The sequence below is a fragment of the Callithrix jacchus genome, chromosome 2, assembly GCF_049354715.1.
Source record: "Callithrix jacchus isolate 240 chromosome 2, calJac240_pri, whole genome shotgun sequence".
Classification (NCBI taxonomy): domain Eukaryota; kingdom Metazoa; phylum Chordata; class Mammalia; order Primates; family Cebidae; genus Callithrix; species Callithrix jacchus.
This window is the reverse complement of record NC_133503.1, coordinates 188,584,067-188,602,227: the sequence shown is the minus strand read 5'-3', so window position 1 is coordinate 188,602,227 and position 18,161 is coordinate 188,584,067. Positions and strand designations below refer to the sequence as shown.

Here is an 18,161-nt window from a genome sequence, read left to right as displayed (position 1 = left end):
CCCAGCTTATTTTACCATTTATATTTGTCAGAGACTTTCTACTACATTAAAGAAATGAAACGTCAAAACAAATAATATACTTAGCTGCTTTCTTTTGGATAGTGTTAGTTATTCTGTGATGTATGCATCTCACAATTAATAATTCCTTGAAGCATTTAATATTTTACACAAAATACTTCAAAGTCTAAAGTGAAGTAGGTGTGTTTACAACAGACACACACCTGAAATACCAGGAACTTGAAAGAAAACAGTCATAAACTGAGTTCTGAAGATCGGGGTGTGCGAGAGCCTCTCAGAGGCAGAGCAGTGTGCTCTACTATTAGAAATTCTATGTTTTTAAATAACTGAAGAGTTGAAATGCTGAAAATATAATATTTTGGCACTTGAATAAAACCTTATCAGCTGGGTGCAGGGGCTCACACCCGTAATCCCAGCACTTTGGGAGTCCGAGGCAGGTGGATAGCCTGAGGTCAGGAGATCGAGCCTGGCCAACATGGTGAAATCCGAGTCTACTAAAAATACAAAAATTAGCCAGGCATGGTAGTTAACGCCTGTAAGTCCAGCTACTCAGGAGGCTGAAGCAGGAGAATCGCTTGAGGTTAGGAGGCAAAGGTTGCAATGAGCCAAGATTCCACCACTGTACTCCAGTCTGGGCAACAGAGCAAGACCCTGTCTCAAAAACAAAAACAAAAACAAAACCTTATCAACACAAAAGGCTAATTCTCTTATCTCACTTTCAGTTCTGATCATTCTGTCCCATGAGTTTTACCTTTTCTTTCTCCTAAGCTTCTGGTTTGCTATTTCTTGAATACCTGAACGTAACTGTCACTGATCTTAGCTACTGGTTACCACAGAACTGAATAGATCCCTGAGACCTGCCTCAGTTGTAAAGGTTGATGACCTGACTCAGTGCTTGTAACAGATGAATTAGCTATTACCAACAGGAAATATTCCTCAACTTAGGATGGCTCACCTTATCATTGTTTGACTTGACAGTGGTGCAAAAACAATACACTTTCAGCAGAAACTATGCAACAAATTTTGAATTTTGATCTTTTTCTGGGCTAGCAACATGTGGTGGGGTACTCACTTGTGAAGCTGGGCAGCAGCCATGAGCCACAGCTCCTGGTCAGCCCCACGATCACGAGGGTGAGCAGCCAGCACTCTGCAGTGAGCTGTGTTGCTGGCTGCTTCTGCCCAACCATAGGCTGATTTAAGTGTTCTGAGCATGTTTAAGGTAGGCTGGGTTACGCTTCCATGTTCAGTAGGCTAGGTGGATTAAATGTGCTTTCAACCTTAATATTTTCAACTTAGGACAGGTTTCTCAGGCCGTAACCCCATGGTAGGTCAAGGAGCACCAATATTTTGTTTTAGTGCTCCTTCGTGCATATTAAAATTGCTTGTTCCAACCATGGAGTCCCCTTTACATATATTTGTGGTAATCTGTATTAGTCCAGCCTCGTATTGCTATAAAGAAATACCTGAGATGGGTAATGTATAAAGAAGAGAGGTTTAATTGGCTCATGGACCTGCAGGCTGTACAGGAAGCATGGCTGGCATCTCCTCAGCTTTTGGGGAGGCCTCAGGAAACTTACAATCATGGCGGAAGGGGAAGGGAGAGCAGTCACATCACATGGCCAGAGCTGGAGCAAGAAAGAGAGTGACGGGGAAGGGGCCACACAGCATTAAACAACCAGATCCTGTGAGGACTCACTCACTAGGACAGTATGAAGGGGGGATGGTGCCAAACCATTCATGAGAACTCCAGCCCCATGACCCCATCACCTCCCAGCAGGCCCCAGCTCCAACCCTGGGGATCACAGTTCAGTATGAGCTTTAGTAGGGACACAGATCCAAACCATATCAGAGGGAAAAGAAGGACAGCACAGATAACAGACCTTGAGTGTGGCTACACAAATGGCAAGTGTCCCCCCACTGAAGGCCTAAAATGGCTTCTTCACCCAGATGGCACCTTTCACCTTGCTGGAGACTAAGGCGCTAAGGGTTTCCTCATTTTTGCTGACCTGAAATCTACTAGACATCCAGAACTTAAGGACTCACAGAATTCAGATATGGGAGAGATGCTGGGTGCCACTGAAGTGATCACCAAGATTTTTAGTGCTGAAACTATGGCACAGCAAAGCCAGGTGACATGTGGGTGACAGAGCCAGGAGTCACCTCCAGGTCGCTGTACCTTGGCTGGGTATCCTTCCACTCCAGCAGAGCCCACACATGCTGCAGAAGCCCAAAGGGGCAAACACCTCCACATTTTAAATTTTCCTGTGTATACTCTCTTTCCAAATGTATGTCCATTTAATATTAGTAATATACTTTAAACGAGCATTTTTATTCTCCTTTGCAATTTCATCATACAGTATGCCCTAGAAAATCATTGCCACTTGCAAAGCCAAATGTTCACCTTTCTTGACACCTTTCTCCCCTTCACATAACCATCAGTCTTTGAGAAGCTGTTTGGTAAGGAAAAAAAAAAACGTGTTGGCTAAAAGAATACAAGAAAGAAAACTAAAGCAAACCCTCCACCCACTGACTCAAGAGTCTAAGAATTCCCCATCTCCATCTTCCATAGCCCACCAAAGACTCCCAGTGTCACCAGTACAGAATTTGTTGCCCAGGAAAAAATTCAGAGTATGTATTATGCACTTTGCAAAAGTGAAAAAAAGGTATGAAACTAGTATCAAACCCAAGATATTTCTGGAACAAAGAGGAAGAAGACATTTTCCTTTTTAGATCAGACAAAAAAAAACACACACTCAAACAAACAAAAATCAAAAGATGAAATGAGCACCTATGCCCGCGGTATAAATGATGCCACCGATAATGGCCATCTGATGGATAATGCATGTGTACCACGCTGCGGAAGGAGAGGTGGTACCCACTCCCTCACTACCTGGTTGGTGGAACCACACTTAGACTTGTCCTAGATCAGTGGCTTTCAAAGAAATACAAACTTTTTCCCCCAAATATTATGTTATAGCAATCTTATTTGTAAAAGATACAACCACCAACCCAACAAGCATTCTGCACGTTTAAATGGGGCAGGTCACTGACACATGGTCTCAATCCCTGCAAAGAGAGCCCCGACTCAGGTCCTTGGAAACCCAGAGTTTCTCAAGATACAGGGGCAAGCAGTGTCCTGCCTCATCCGGACAGCCAGTGGAAGAAAGCAGAACCTTTTTCTCTGTCTCTTCTCAGAATAATTAGATCAGACTTAACCCAGCTGCCCATTTTATCTTTTTAACTCTTTTTAAGCTTAGCGCATGGAGTGTTTTCCTCAAAGCTCCTTTCAGCCCAAAATAGCCGGGACACTCAAACCAATACCCTGAGCCTCTGAAGTTTCCCTGTCCCTGAGCTCTTCAGTGGGCTGCCTCCATTCTCGGTCTGGAAACATCACTGTAGTCACCCTGTTTCCCAGTCTGCCGGGGACAGTCCCCAGGTGCACCTCTTGTCCTGGTACGACCTCTCCCTGTCTCTAGATAGCCATAAAATTGTAGGATCAAGCAACATATCACTATTTGCTTACCCTGCAATAGTCAGAACTTTGATTTTGCCCAGTGTGTTATGGTCTCAGTTGGGACCAACAACTGGAACCGCGTCTGTGCCACAGACCATCACTTTGACCAGCATGAGCTTCTCACCCGTTTCCTGTCCAGCCTGTGCCATGCCTGCTGCCTGACCCTGTTGTGGGTTAGCCTGTGTCTCCCAAAAAGCTATGCTGAGGCCGAGCTATCTGGAAATCATGGCCTGAACACAGCGGACTGCAGCCATCCAGGAGATGGTGGGAGAGAAGGCCAGGAGAGCAGGACATGGACTTGCAAAGGCAATGCTGGGAAGGGGTGAGAAAAGACAGAAAGACAGGTGAAGAGTCACAGCCTGCAAGGGCGGTGTCCTGCTCCAGCCTATTTCATCATGCTGATCTCTATGGGGGTGTGCTTGATGTCCTTTCTAATCAATAGTTGTTTTAAGAAAAGTTCACTGACTGCTGCTATTAGGATGGTGCAAAAGTAACTGTAGTTTTTGCCATTAGAAGTAATTTAAATTAATTTAAAATAATTTTTAAGTTGCGATATTTAGCAGTTAATGACCATTTGCAAACATGATGCAAAGTGTGAAGTCTGTGAGAACCCATCTTCCCCTCATTTGTGGCTTCATTCCAGGAAGGGTGGGGTGATGGCAGATGGAGAAGAAGAGCAGGAAGTGGCAGGGAATTCAGAGGACAGGAGTAGCCTCGGGAAACACGGCCGGGCGGGGGGAGCTTGGTGACAGCTTAGGAAGGCCAGAGAAATAACTGCAGGAAACAGGGCAGGGCTCAAACCCCAGGCCTTGGCCAGGGCCACTGAGTTGTTCTGCATCGAGTCCTGCGTTTACTGAGATTCCTTCCATTGCACGGAACACGGTCTTTATGAATTCTGGTTTGTGACTCCCTCTCAGAAGTCTTGTGGGTCACCTGGAACCGGTTTTATTCCTACTCATTTCCTCATGCCTCTTCTCCTTAAAACTGCATTGCTATGCCTCTGATATGAAGCCACTTTCCTTCTCTATCTGTCCTCCTTCCCATCCTTCTCCCTTCCCATCCTACCTTCCAAATCCCTCAGAACTTCTCTAAAACCCTCACCCCCACAGTTTAAACACTTGTAAAAACCAAATTCCCTAGGGGGTCAGCACTGCCAGCTGGTTCAAGCTGCCCTTCACAGAACTCCCCTGTTCCTGAAACGATCTTCCTCTGGCTTTCTTATTTAAAGCTGTCTTCTAAGGTGATGTGGCATGTGCGTTTCAGGGGTGAAGCTCCTTGACAGAGAATCTTTGGTTCCGAGGCATGGAGAACAAAGTGTCATAGCAGCAAAAGAGCTCTGGCTCAAGCCTTGCTGCTCTCAGCCAACATCAGGAAGGGAATTTTTCAAAGTCCACACACCATAGAGACAGAGCGCTTTGTGGACAGTAGGGACATGAGTGAATCAACAAGGGTGGCCCACAGCTCAACACAAACCTTATCTCCCGAGTTTAAAAGCATAATGCAACACAGGAGCAATTACATATACCCTTCTGTTTAACTATGGGTTCTGTTACACGTCGATCTTCCTTATTGCACTCTGCTGATGTCAACCTTAAACGATTTCAGTCCTTAAATAGCAACTGATAACATGCTTCTTGGTTATACATTTACCTGGTAATTTTTGGAGAAGTGAAATTGAAAGGGAGCCTTTGTAGCTTCACAGCTCTGGAAGTGAATCAGTATTTCCATATTCACTTCGGGGGTGTGGGCCAGGGGACCAGAACACCTCCACTGGGTACCCTTTGCCATGTGCCATCTGACGGCCTTGTGGCCTTGGCTGCATCAGCTTCATGTGCTGAGCCAGCCTTGGAGAGGGATGAGAGTTGCCTCAGACACTGGAAGGACTTCTCCTCCAAGCAATGGGGCTTGGGAAACTGGGGGATGGTTTCTGGGACACCATCCTGTGGGATCTAGGCATTTTCCAAGAGGAAGCAGCTCCTGGATAAGCATTTGCTACCAGAGTAAGCTGAGCACCACACTGATCTTGGTACATGGAGAAAAGAAGGCCTTGACTTAGGAGCACTCAGAACTGCTTCTTAGGAAGGGCGGATGCCTCCAGTAACCTACTGGGCTTTCATTTCCTCATTGCCTCAATCACTGTCTGGAGATAAACCACGTGTTGGAGAGGGACAGTTTATCATCTGTACTCTGCGAAACATGGGGTATCTCCTTCAGGCCCCCTCAGGGTTCTATATGATGTAGCAACTTGAAGGTATCCAGTAAGTGGTTTCGCGTCTGTTGGGGTATGAGCAAAACACCTTCAATAACTAGAAAAAATCATGAGCTTTAAAAATAGAGTAAAACAAACCCAAAACTTTCATCTTAAAGACTCTCAGAAGAGAAACTGGATCTAATAAGACTCTGATGATGTTACTCCCCAATCTCCTGTCTCCACGCTAATTGCTCATGAGGAGTTTCCTCCAGCATCCGGCAGCCCCCTCCTATGGGCGGACACAAACTTGCTTTATGTTAATAATTTTTTTGAAATAATATTGGAGACAGGTGCAGTGGCTCATGTCTGTAATCCCAATACCTGGAGAGGCTAAGGTGGGAGGATCACTTGAGCCCTGGAGTTCGAAACCAGCCTGGGAAACATAGTGGCACCCTGTCTCTACAAAAATTTAAAATAGTTAACTGAGTAAGGCAGCACAAGCCTGTAGTCCCAGGTATTCAGGAGGCTGATATGGGAGGATCGCTTGCGCCGAGGAAGTCGAGGTTGCAGTAAGTTGTGATTGCACCACTGTACTCCAGCCTGGGAGGAAGGAAGAGAGGAAGGGAGGAAAGGAAGAAGGGAGGAAGAGACAGAGAGAGGGAGGGAGGGAGGGAGGGAAGCTGGATTTACATAAGAGTTGCAAAGACAGCTCCTAATCTCTGTCACCCAGTTTTGCCCATGTTAACATTTTACATAACCATGGCACATTTGTAGAAACTGAAAACCACTGGTATACTATGAACTAAATTCCAGACTTGGTACTTGGCTAGTTTTTGGTTGGCTTTTGTTTTTCACTTTATCCCTTCTAGGATACCTGGATACCTGGATACTGAACCACGCCGCATTCCATCTGGGTATCAGCTTGGTCTCTTGTGGTCTCTGAGAACGACGTGGCCTTTCCTCAGTTATCATGACTTGGACAGATCTGAGGAGTGTCAGGAGTGATTTGCAGAGATTCACCACTTTGGAATCGTCCAGTGCTTTTCTCATCATTAGGCTGAGATTGTGGGTTTGGGGGGAAACCACGAGGTGAAGTGCCCCTCTCATCACATCACATGGGGTCTGATGATGTCCAAATGGCATCTCACAAGTGTTGTTAACTTGATCACTTGGATAAAGTAATCTGCCAAGTTTGCAACTGTAAAGTTATTATTTTTCCCTTTCCATCCTCCATTCTTAGAAAGCAAGTCACTAAATCCAATCCAGGCTCAAAGAGGGAGAGAGTGTGGTGCAAGGGACAGGACTCTCACTCCTGAGCAGGGGAGTATCAATGTACAGCATTTGGACACTTACAAGGAAGACCTGCCTCTCCCCTCCCCTCAGGTTACTAATACTTGTGTGTCCAATCATTTCTTTCCATCAGTGAGGACTCGGGTTTACCGGATACTGTGGGCACTAATCCAGTGCTCTGTGATTTGCATACTCACACTGTTCTAGGCATAAACTTGTTCTTGCCTCCCCTTTCTGTTGACTCCTCCTCCAACCCCAGGCGATCTGAAGGGGCCACCTCTCTGCCCTCTCAGCAAGGTTCCCCTCAACTTGTCCAACCCTGTCCTGCCTTCCAGCTGAGCTCAGCCTTAACCACAGAGCAACCAGTCCCCTCGAAGATGATCGCACTTCCTTCCCAGCCAGCATCAGCCCAGCCAACAGGCAACACCAGCAATGAATGCAGAGCCTGAGCTGAGCCGACCAACAAGGCAACATCTGTGCCCCAGTGCCCACCTCCACCAACACATGTGAGAAGGGGCGACATGTGTGCTCCTGATGCTGTGAGCGTCTCCACTGCAGTGAGCCGTGTGAATCATTTCCAGCGTGCTCCTGTGAAAGCTGTGAGCGACAGCCTGCCATCTCCCCCTCACTTTGATAAAATCTCCAAAACTTAAACCACATCCAGATTTCCTTTCCATGTGTGCCACTAGTCCTTACCTTTCATGTTTCTTTCCTATTTTGAGTACTAGAGGAAGTCCAAGTTTCAGAAATAGAAAGGAGACTTGGCTTCTTTACATCCATCTACTTTTAGCATCAAACCATGGCAACATCATACACACAATCCATCATACATTTTCATGGTGGATTCACACTGCCAGACGCTGCTTTCGGCCTCCTGATTTATAACCAATGAGAATTTGCTTCTATCAAACGTGGTTTTGTATTACTTTTAACAAGATAATGAAATCACAAGTTGTGTTGAATACTGTAGAGGGCAGTGGCCTGTTTAACACTCCTGCTACTCCAGCTTCTGTGTCTTTCCCAAGCAGTTAAAATCTCAACATCATCCCAGTCCTAAATGTAAGGGAAGAGGAAGGGACGTGCTGTGTCAGAGCCATATGAGAGGCCAGGAAACCACATGGGCTTGCCCACACCTGCAGGCGGCTGTGCATGGGGGCACGCTGTGCCAACCTGCGTCCTCCGGAATGCTCAGGTCCCCTTCTCCCCTCCCTCCCAGGAAAGTGCAGCTGGCCTCATGTGAGGAGATGGACAGGGAGGCCCTATCAACAATGGGAAACCACTGTTCCCAGGTTCTTCACAACGCACCAGTTACAAACCCTAAGGCACAAGCAAGGCTCCTCTTGAGCAAGTCAGCTGGGAAACAGCTTCATTAGATGAGATGGTGTCTTCCTCTGCCCTGCCTGAAAGTCACGGGCCCACATCTATAGATCCCCAGACAAACACTGCAGCAATTTAAGCAAAACTGGGGGATGGAGACTCAGCAGACACTGGGTTCCTAGATGCATAAGGGTTCTTCAGGAAAAGAGAACCAATAGGATGTATAGAGAGAGAGAGGGATTTATTTTAAGGAAACGGCTTATGTGACTGTGAAAGCCTGCAATCTGCGGGGTAGGTCAACAGGCTGAAAATTCTAGAAGTTGCCATCTTGAGTCTGAGGGCAGTCTGCAGACAGAATTCCATTCAAGGGACCTGAGTCTTTGCTCTTAAGGCCTTCATGTAATTGGATGAGGCCCATTCACACTGTGGAAGGTAATCTGCCCAGAGTCAAGTAAGGTGCTCTGACTTAACCACGTGGATCACATCTAAAAAATACCTTTACATCTACACTGTGCGTGACCAAACAATGAGGCGCCATAGCCTGGGCAAGCTGACATGAATCTAACCATCACACTGGGGAGGTCTCCCGATGACCATGGAGAGCCCTTGCTGTGGGTATCAAATTGCTCAGGGAGATTCTGTAGAAAAACATTTCATTTCCAAGAAAAATCAATCAGTCTTGATCCACAGGCATGCCGCTGAGCAGATAAGAAAATCTCCAGTCTCATTGGTTCATTCATCACATACTTACTGGGGGCGCATTCTGTGCAATCTCATGTGACCTAACAAGTCACAGGACCAGTGTCAACTGCCTTAGTCACCAGGCAAAGCTAAAGCAGGAAGGAGGCTTTGAGACCCTAATCTTAGAGGCTCCCCCCATGCATTACGTGGGAAAATGTGGATTCAAAAAGAGACATTCCAGGAATAACTATAAAGACCCTGAGTCTATAATCCCAGCATTTCGAGAGGCCGAGGCGGGTCACAGGGTCAAGAGATTGAGACCATCCTGGCCAACGTGGTGAAACCCTGTCTCTACTAAAAGTACTAAAATTAGCTAGGCGCGGTGGTGCACGCCTGTAGTCCCAGCTACTCAGGAGGCTGAGGCAGGAGAATCACTTGAATCTGGGAGGTGGAAGTTGCAGTGAGCCGAGATCACACCACTGCACTCCAGCCTGGCAAGAGAGTGAGACTTTGTCGAAAAAAAACAAAAACAAAAACCACCACCCAGAGTCAGGAGTAAAACTGGCATATTCCAAAAGTAGGGTCTGGAACTTACTAAGGCAGTAGAATAATTAAGAAGAAAGCGACAGGAGGAGATGAGTCAGGCCCAAGGTTTGAATTTTGTTTAACAAATACACGTCAGTTACTGTGAGTTCAACGCTGTTCTAACATTTCTACAGATCTTAATCCATTATGATCAATATCAGCATATTAGAAATATATTTCTAATTCTATTTCTAATTGAATATTCAGAATATTAGAACATTAGAAAGGTACTGTTATCACCCCGTGAGGGGTTCTGTGATGCACACCACCGGTTCCCCCTTACGAAATGAAGGACCTCCTCCTCCAGCTGCAGGAATGCTGCAGAGGATGCCACACAGCTGTTAGTCCTTTGTGGGTACCATCTTTGCTGCAGACAACTAACACCCCAATGTCTCATTTCCTCCTAGGGTGAGCCAGTGACTGATCAGCACAGGGGTGCGGAAGACTGGCTGCCTTGTGGCAATTTGGGACAACTCTGCGAGGTGTCGGCTGAGGCGTTTGTTGGGACTGCAACACAGCTCAGCTTCTCCCTTGTCCATGACTGCTTCCTTTTCCTTCCCTCCTTGGTGATGATGCCAAGACCATGCCCTGTTAAATGTGTCGACCTCCAACTCAGAATTTGCTTCTTGGAAAACCTTAGAAATGGGGTCAAAGCACTTAAGTCACTTGGCCGAAATCACAGAGCTGGTAAACTGGGGAGCTGGGATTTGAACCTAGGCCCTCTGGCTCTAGGGTGGAGCTCTAAACCACCAAGTCAGCCTGTTCCTCCATGCCAGCCGGGCCGCACTGCTCAGGGTTTTACAAGGCTGTGTGCAACTGAAATGCCGCTTCATACATCTGAACACGAGGCAAAGTTTTCCTTTGCTTTACCTAAAATTCTCTCTCAAAAAAAGTAGGTACCCATGCTTTTGTGATCTAACAAAAGCTGACATATACCAGGGCCATACATTCTATTTATTTTGAATTTAAAAGTTCTAGGGAAGGAAGAATGGCTGAAATGGCATCAATGCCAGTTTGGAGCCTTTTAGGTGTCACAGAAGTTGCCTGACAGAATTGATAATAATAAGAAGAAGAAGAAGAAGAAGAAGAAAGTTTATTACAGATCTCATAATTCTTTCTGAGGGTGTGACCTCACAACTGAAAAGGCTAAGCGTCATTGTAAATAGCCTTGCAAAATTTCTTCAAAAAGTATTAATAACATAGTAAGTGGTTGTATGATAGAGACTGATCAAAATAGCTATTCATAGCTTAGTACAATTTCTAGGGACTCTAATTTTTTTTTTTTTTTTTTTTTTTTGAGACGGAGTTTCGCTCTTGTTACCCAGGCTGGAGTGCAATGGCGCAACCTCGGCTCACCACAACCTCCGCCTCCTGGGTTCAGGCAATTCTCCTGCCTCAGCCTCCTGAGTAGCTGGGATTACAGGCATGCGCCACCATGCCCAGCTAATTTTTGTATCTTTAGTAGAGATGGGGTTTCACCTTGTTGACCAGGATGGTCTCGATCTCTTGACCTCATGATCCACCCACCTCGGCCTCCCAAAGTGCTGGGATTATAGGCGTGAGCCACCGTGCCCGGCCAGGACTCTAATTTTTAAACATGCTCTATCACAGCTTAGTAGTGAAGACAACCTTTTCTGGAAAATGTGTTAGATTCAAAAAGTGGCCTTAGTTTCAATAAACCTGGCATAAAGAGAAAGTAGGAAAAGCAGCATTTAAAAAACATATTATGTAAAGATGTGATTTTTTTTACCTATCTTAACCTAACTAAATTAACAGACACTGATTTTACAGAGATTACAATGCATATGAGTAAAAAATATGACTCTTTAAATTTATATTCCTGGAACCCTATATAGCCAAGGTGTCCACAAGCTTTACCTGGGCCTTGGCAATGAAAAGGGGACAGTCACCCCAGGTTCAAGACCACCTTGTGTTGGGCATATATTCCACCTTCCTAGGACAGGAGTCAGCTCTGGATGGCGTGGGGACCAGCCTCTTCAGGGACAAGAGAAAGATTAGGGGGCCAGGGAGAGGTGAGATCTGGCCCAGGTCCCAGGTTAGAGCTGGGGGATCTAGGACGTATCTGGAGACAGAGCCAAGAGGGTTTCCCAGTGGACAGGATGTGTGCAATAAGGGACAAGGTAAAGTCCAACGTGACTTTGATTCACTCACATGAACACTATGCAGTCCTTCAAAGCACATTTCTGAAGAACATCTGATGCCACGGAATGTCTGACATATTAAAACCGGGATGGAAGAACTTTTCTGTAAAGGGTTAGACGGGAGCTGCATTCAGCTTTGCAGGCCATACAGTCCCTGTCACAAATACTCAATCCTACTATTGTGGCATCAAAGCAGCCATAGGCAGTAAGCAGACAGATGAGTGTGGGCCATAATGTGCCGACTGCCGTATTTTGCACACCCACGTGTACACACATACAAGTTATAAAAGAATAAGTTACATATTTTGAAACTGAGGAAAGCAAACAAACAAAATCTGGAAGGAACTATATACCCCAAGAGTAACAGTGACTATCTCTATGATTCTTAAGTATTTTCAAAAATTCCCCCACCTATGTATTCCCTTTTATAATCTAATAAAGCCTATAAATTAAAAAAAAAAGTATAAGATTCTCTCTTCTAAATCTACAAATGCAAATAGTCTGGGATTCTGTATTTGGGTGCCTATCATTGACCACACACTTTTACTTGAGACTATTTAATATAAAAATTCTTATTACAAAAGGCCATCAGTAAATCATTTCTAAATCAGAAATTGACCAAAAATTAAGTTATAGTTTATTTCCTAAACCTGGAGAGTGTCTGTGTGAGGAACGGGGAACGTTGTTTTTTACCACATTGGCTAAGTCTCTGGAAAAGACTGCATCTTGAATTAGCAGCTTGACTGTTTGCTGTCCAGATAAATATTGTGTTGCTAGGACTGAAATTGCCCTGCCACGTGGGTTGCCCTGCCATATAATTAGCTTCTTATCGTATCAGGTGCAAATCAAACTAGCAGCACTTGCTGTTAATGTGGTAATTTAACAAATCAGAAACACTGTTTTCATATATCAACATCTGATTTCATAGGATCACCAGCCCACCAAAGACCAGCCAGGGTGATTTCGCGTCACTGTTCAACAGCAAGCTTAGCCTCAGTTGAGTTCTTAGCTACATCGGCTGGTTTGGTTAATTTTTTTACATCCTTAATTGCACCTGTGTGTGTTTTGTCAGTCCAACCCAACATGGAATGGGGGTAGAAAGTGACATTCAACCCTAGGTGCCCTTTTGATACGTAAGTACCACACTCAGGCTCTCGCATTTGGGTTCATCCTGCATGGTGGTCATCAGATTCGTCTTCTGTTTCAATAAGCAGCAACTGCAGTCTAAGCAGAGCCTGAAGTAGCTCAACCTGCTTCCAAAGAGCTGCACCCTTTACCCTCCACATCACTGAAGAATGGTTCTCCCAACCCCAGGAGGCCAGGACCAAGCTGCAGCTCCATTTCCCCCTCTTTCCTCCTCCGCTTACTCCTTCCTTCCCAGACATTTATCGCAATAAACACCTTGCACGCTCATCTCCATCTCATAGTCCACTTTCGAGGAACCTAACCTAGCTATAGGCCTTCTGTCTGTTTCCAAGTTGTATTCACTTCCCTCTGTGATTATAACTCTGCCTAAACAGACAACCACTACAGGGCAGTGTTTCTGGTGTCAAGTCCTCTCACTATGCTGGGCACATACTTGTGCTCCCAGGGGCATTTCTGCCAAGCGACCCCTGGTGCCAGTCTGCCTGAGTATTCATGCTGGCTCTACCACCTACTGGCTGTTTAATCTCAGGCAAGTTCCTTAACCTCTCTGTGCTTGTTTTCCAATGAGTAAAAGGGAGACAATAATTATATATATCATATAATGGTTGTAGAGATTTAATATATCTGTTAATGTGTGTCAGGTGGCTTAAATAGATGATCTGACAAGAATGTAATCATACGCAAAACACAGACTAGTACCTGGCATGCTAACTGTCTTACTGAAGTATCTGAGGGCCAGGTGTGGTGGCTCAGGTGTGTAATACCAGCACTTTGGGAGGCCAAGATGCTGATCACCTGAGGTTAAGAGGTGGAGACCAGCCTCGCCAACATGGCAAAACCCCATCACTACTAAAAATACAAAATTAGCTGGCTGTGATGGCAAGCACCTGTAATCCCAGCTACTTGGGAGGCTGAGGTAGAAAAATTGCTTGAACCTGGGAGGCAGAGGTTGCAGTGAGCCACTGCACTCCAACCTGGAAGACAGAGTGAGATCTCAAAAAAAAAAAAAAAGAAAGAAAGAAAGAAACAGAGAAGACTTAATCACACATTTTGCTTGTTGCTTTCTGCAGTTATAATGATCTTTCCTTTATCTGTCTTTCATCAGAATTTCCACATAAGGAAGAAATGGATGAGTGAAAAAGGGGAGAAGCGGGAAGGAGGAGGGGAGGTGGGCAGGAAACATTTCTTAAATCTCCTGTTCTTTTGTTTTAATCCCTCACTTCTGCTGGCCAATTCATCCCATGATGAAAGATAATAATAGCAGTAGCTAGGTATACTTACTATTCACCCAGCCATTTGTGTTATTGTTTCATATGATCTTTATGATGTCTTAAAGTTTTTTATTTATTTATTATACTTTAAGTTCTGGGATACATGCGCAGATCGTGCCGGTTTGTTACATAGGTGTACACATGCCATAGTGGTTTGCCACATCCACCGCCCTGTCATCTACAATAGGATTTTTCCTAATGCTATCCCTCCCTAATTTCCCCACCCCCTGCTATTCCTCCCCGAGTCTCCCACCTGCCAGGCCCTGGTGTGTGATGTTCCCCTCCCTGTGTCCATGTGTTCTCATTGTTCAACACCCACTTATGAGTGAGAACATGTGGTGTTTGCTTTCCTGCTCTTGTGTCAGTTTGCTGAGAATGATGGATAAAAGACAGAGAGCCAAATCATGAGTGAACTCCCATTCACAACTGCTACAAAGAGAATAAAATACCTAGGAATACAACTAACAAGGGATGTGAAGGACCTCTTCAAGGAGAACTAAAAACCACTGCTCAAGGAAGTAAGAGAGGACACTAACAGATGGAGAAACATTCCATGCTCATGGTTAGGAAGAATCAACATCATAAAAACGGCCATACTTCCCACAGTAGTTTATAGATTCAATTCTATCCCCATCAAGCTACCAATGAGTTGAAGAAAGTATTCTCACCCCACATCACAGATAAAAAGACTGAGGTTGACAGAGGCAAAGTATGTACCTTGCCCAAGGTTACAGAGCTCATAAATGGCTGAGTCAGAGCTATGTTTTCCTTCTCTGGAATCACTCATTGCTCACAGCACAGTTCTAGACTCATCACAGCTGCTTATTAATGTCACAGTTTGGTGAAATGACTGATGTATTTAACAACTGTTTACTGTTGCCAATTACAGGCCAAGTGTCAGGAAGGCAAAGATTAGGAATGGTCCCTGTCATCACCAAGCTTAAGTCTGGTGGAGAACACAGACAAATCAACGAGCAATTACAGAGCAATGTGATGCAGGCTATTACAAGGGGGAAAGTACAGAGTGATGAGCACAGGAGACAGCCTTGGAGGTCTGGGGGATGGCAGGAAAGGCCTCCCAGGGAAGGGTGCCTCCATTATGTTAAAGGATACATTGGGCTTGGAGTGGGGGAGAATTCCAGGCAGAAGCAAGACACGCATGGTACATCTGAGGACTTGAGATGGGGATGGCTAGCCAGAGCGGAGGAGAGCAGGAGGTTTCGCTCACCAAGTATCAAACAGGAGATTCCTTTAACAAATTAGGCAGTGGCCGTCATTGAGTTTCTACTCTTTCCCAACACATGCAGTGAGCAAACTAATTCTGCTCCATGTACCCTGACTCTAACTGCAACGTTCCTTTACACCAGTATGAGTTGGGAGAGCTTCCCTGATGGGTCAGGCCACACATGGCTGTGTCCGCCCTGTTAAGATGCATGGATTGCTGGGAGAGAGAAAATGAAAATGAACCCATTTACCTCCTTGATCTTGGAAACCTTCCTTAACTGACAGACACAGGAAAGCACATTTGAGATTAAACAATAATTCCTGATATCCAGTGGAGACCCAATGGCATCACATCTTAGTAGCTTGTCACTGAAGTCTTTAAAGGATGAGGGTATGATGTGCAGTTTTTTAGAACATTAGAAGTCTCATCGTAACTTAGCTGCTAGTGTTCAGAAAGTTTTCCTGGGCCGGGCATGGTGGCTCACACCTGTAATCCCAACATTTTGGGAGGCCAAGCTGGTGGATCACGAGGTCAGGAGTTCAAGACCAGGCTGACCAACATGGTAAAACCCCATCTCTACTAAAAGTACAAAAATTAGCCGGGCACAGTGGCGAATGCCTGTAATCCTAGCTACTCAGAAGGCTGAGGCAGGAGAATCACTTGAACCCAGAAGGCGGAGGTTGCAGTGTGCCAAGATCACGCCACTGCACATCAGCCTGGGTGACAGAATGAGACTCTGTCTCAAAACAAAATTAAACCATTTTCCTGTTTATTTTTGCCCTTTTTATTAACATTTTGTTGGCTTTCCATGCAGACAATGAAAAGAAAAATTAAAGCAATTACCTAGATGTCACTTTTTATTTTGACAAAGCATGCCTCTATTATCTGCATATTTGTGAAGAAATTTTCACAATTTATCTGTACCTGTCAGATAATTGCACGAGTTCTTCACAGGAAGTTAAAGTCTAAGGGACACAATGTAAGTCCATCTTGGGAAAGCAAGCTAGGTTCCTTCATTGTTTATAAACTATTCCAACTCATGTAACGTAGCTCTTGTAAAAGACTGTTGTGAAATGTCAAAGAATAACAACAACTTTGAAGACAGATAATTCACAATAGTTATTTCATCCCACAAAATAAACTTGCCAATCCCAACACAGATGCAAACATGAATTTGTATAATATACCACCTGGGTTCATGACATGTGACACTTTAGAAAGATCTGAGAAAACACCTTTTTAGGTAAATAATTTTCTTGGGTTCTAAGTTTTAGAGTTGAATGGAATTTGCAAAGGACTAAAATGCATACTCTAGTAGTTGATAATATGAACTTAAAAATCTTAATGATTTAAAATTCTCTTAACTGCTTAGACCAAGAGCCTAATGACCACCACCAACCTATCTCCCAGGAGAAATGCCCTATTTTAAGTGGGAAGGAGCTATGTCCAAAGGCAGACAAACGTAGTGGTCTCCTGGCCTAAGCCTTTCTCAAGTGATGGTCAGGAATGAAGAAGAACTTTCTATGGTAACCAGCAGAGGTCCCAAAGGGAGCCCCAGGGTGACCATGGTGATAATTCACACCCCCATGGGTTCTAGAAGTTCAATGACCCACAGTACCCACCACAGTTCCTGGTGGCAAATAAGACTGACTATGGCTGGCTCAAGTAGAAAAGAAATTAACAAAAGTGTAGCCCACATTGTTTCCAGAACACAAATGGGTAATAAATGTTACTCAAATCACACCACAGAACTTCTCCACCAGAAAGGCTAGTAGAAGTACCTGGTACAGCCCCAGATGGTGGAGCAGCCTAGAGCCTTCACCATTTTGGAAAGTGGATGTGTCAATCACCATCCACGCCAGAATGGATCCCTTTAAGCTTGCTTCTTTCATTGCAGAGTCTAGCGAGAATGCATCTGGTTGGTGGAATGTGAGGTCATGAGCCTACACCCCAGCTTCTAGGGGGGTGAGAAACTGAGCTCAGCTGCTACTTTGGAAAGGCACAGGCTCGTAAGTCAGAAAGCTCTCCTTCATCAGCAAGTCCTTTGAGAAGTTTAAGAAATCAAAAAAAAAAAACACATTTTCCCCACATCCATAATTTACAATAATGAACATATCACCACCACCAACAACAAAAAAAACTTGACCAGGCATGGCAGCTCACACCTGTAACCCCAGCATTTTGGGAGGCCAAGTTGGGAGCTATTGTCATGCCACTGCATTCCAGCCTGGGTGACAGAGCGAGACCTTGTCACTAAAAAACAACCAACCAACCAACCTAACATCAGAGTATGTTCAGAGTAGCTAAGGCTTTGACTGTGTGAACCGTATTGTTTGCATGTCCTCTCAGAACTGAGATGCAAGTTACCCATCCCACTGCCTGAAGCAGTGTGCACTGGCCAGACGGGGTGTTCCCAAGGTTATCATCCTGAAGTGCAGAGGGCCCTACACTCATCCAGCCTTGCCAGAGAGCATGGGGACATATAGCGCGGGTGGAGAGGAGAGATTACCATACTTATTTCAGCTGACATTATCAAGGCCAAGGCCATCATGTGATAATGTGTGAATGAATCAGAAGGGGTAGCCCGGATATTTCTGTACTCATATCAACATTCACACTTCAATCCCAGCCAGCTGCCATGTTCCTTTTCTGAGTTTTCACTAGCCACTTTCCACGTGAGACTCATCACCTTTATCTTACTAATCTGCTAAGAGTCGAAGCCCCCTCAGAATTATAATTAGTGCCTGAGATTGCTTCATTG

General features: G+C 45.0%; 1 protein-coding gene across 3 annotated transcripts in view; it reads right to left on the bottom strand.

The window, feature by feature from the left end:
• RETREG1 (reticulophagy regulator 1) overlaps positions 1 to 18,161 on the bottom strand; it is a 146,880-nt gene that overhangs the window by 39,478 nt on the left and 89,241 nt on the right. The window contains exon 1 of one of the 3 annotated variants that reach the window (XM_054252322.2): positions 6,598 to 18,161. This exon is cut by the window's right edge and continues 25,647 nt beyond it. The exons of 1 other annotated variant lie outside the window; for it this stretch is intronic. In XM_054252322.2, the coding sequence (XP_054108297.1) occupies positions 6,598 to 6,866 (269 nt within the window). In that variant the 5' untranslated portion in view covers positions 6,867 to 18,161. The remainder of the gene's footprint in view (positions 1 to 6,597) is intronic. One more of the 3 variants, XM_078365650.1, reaches the window with a different exon arrangement.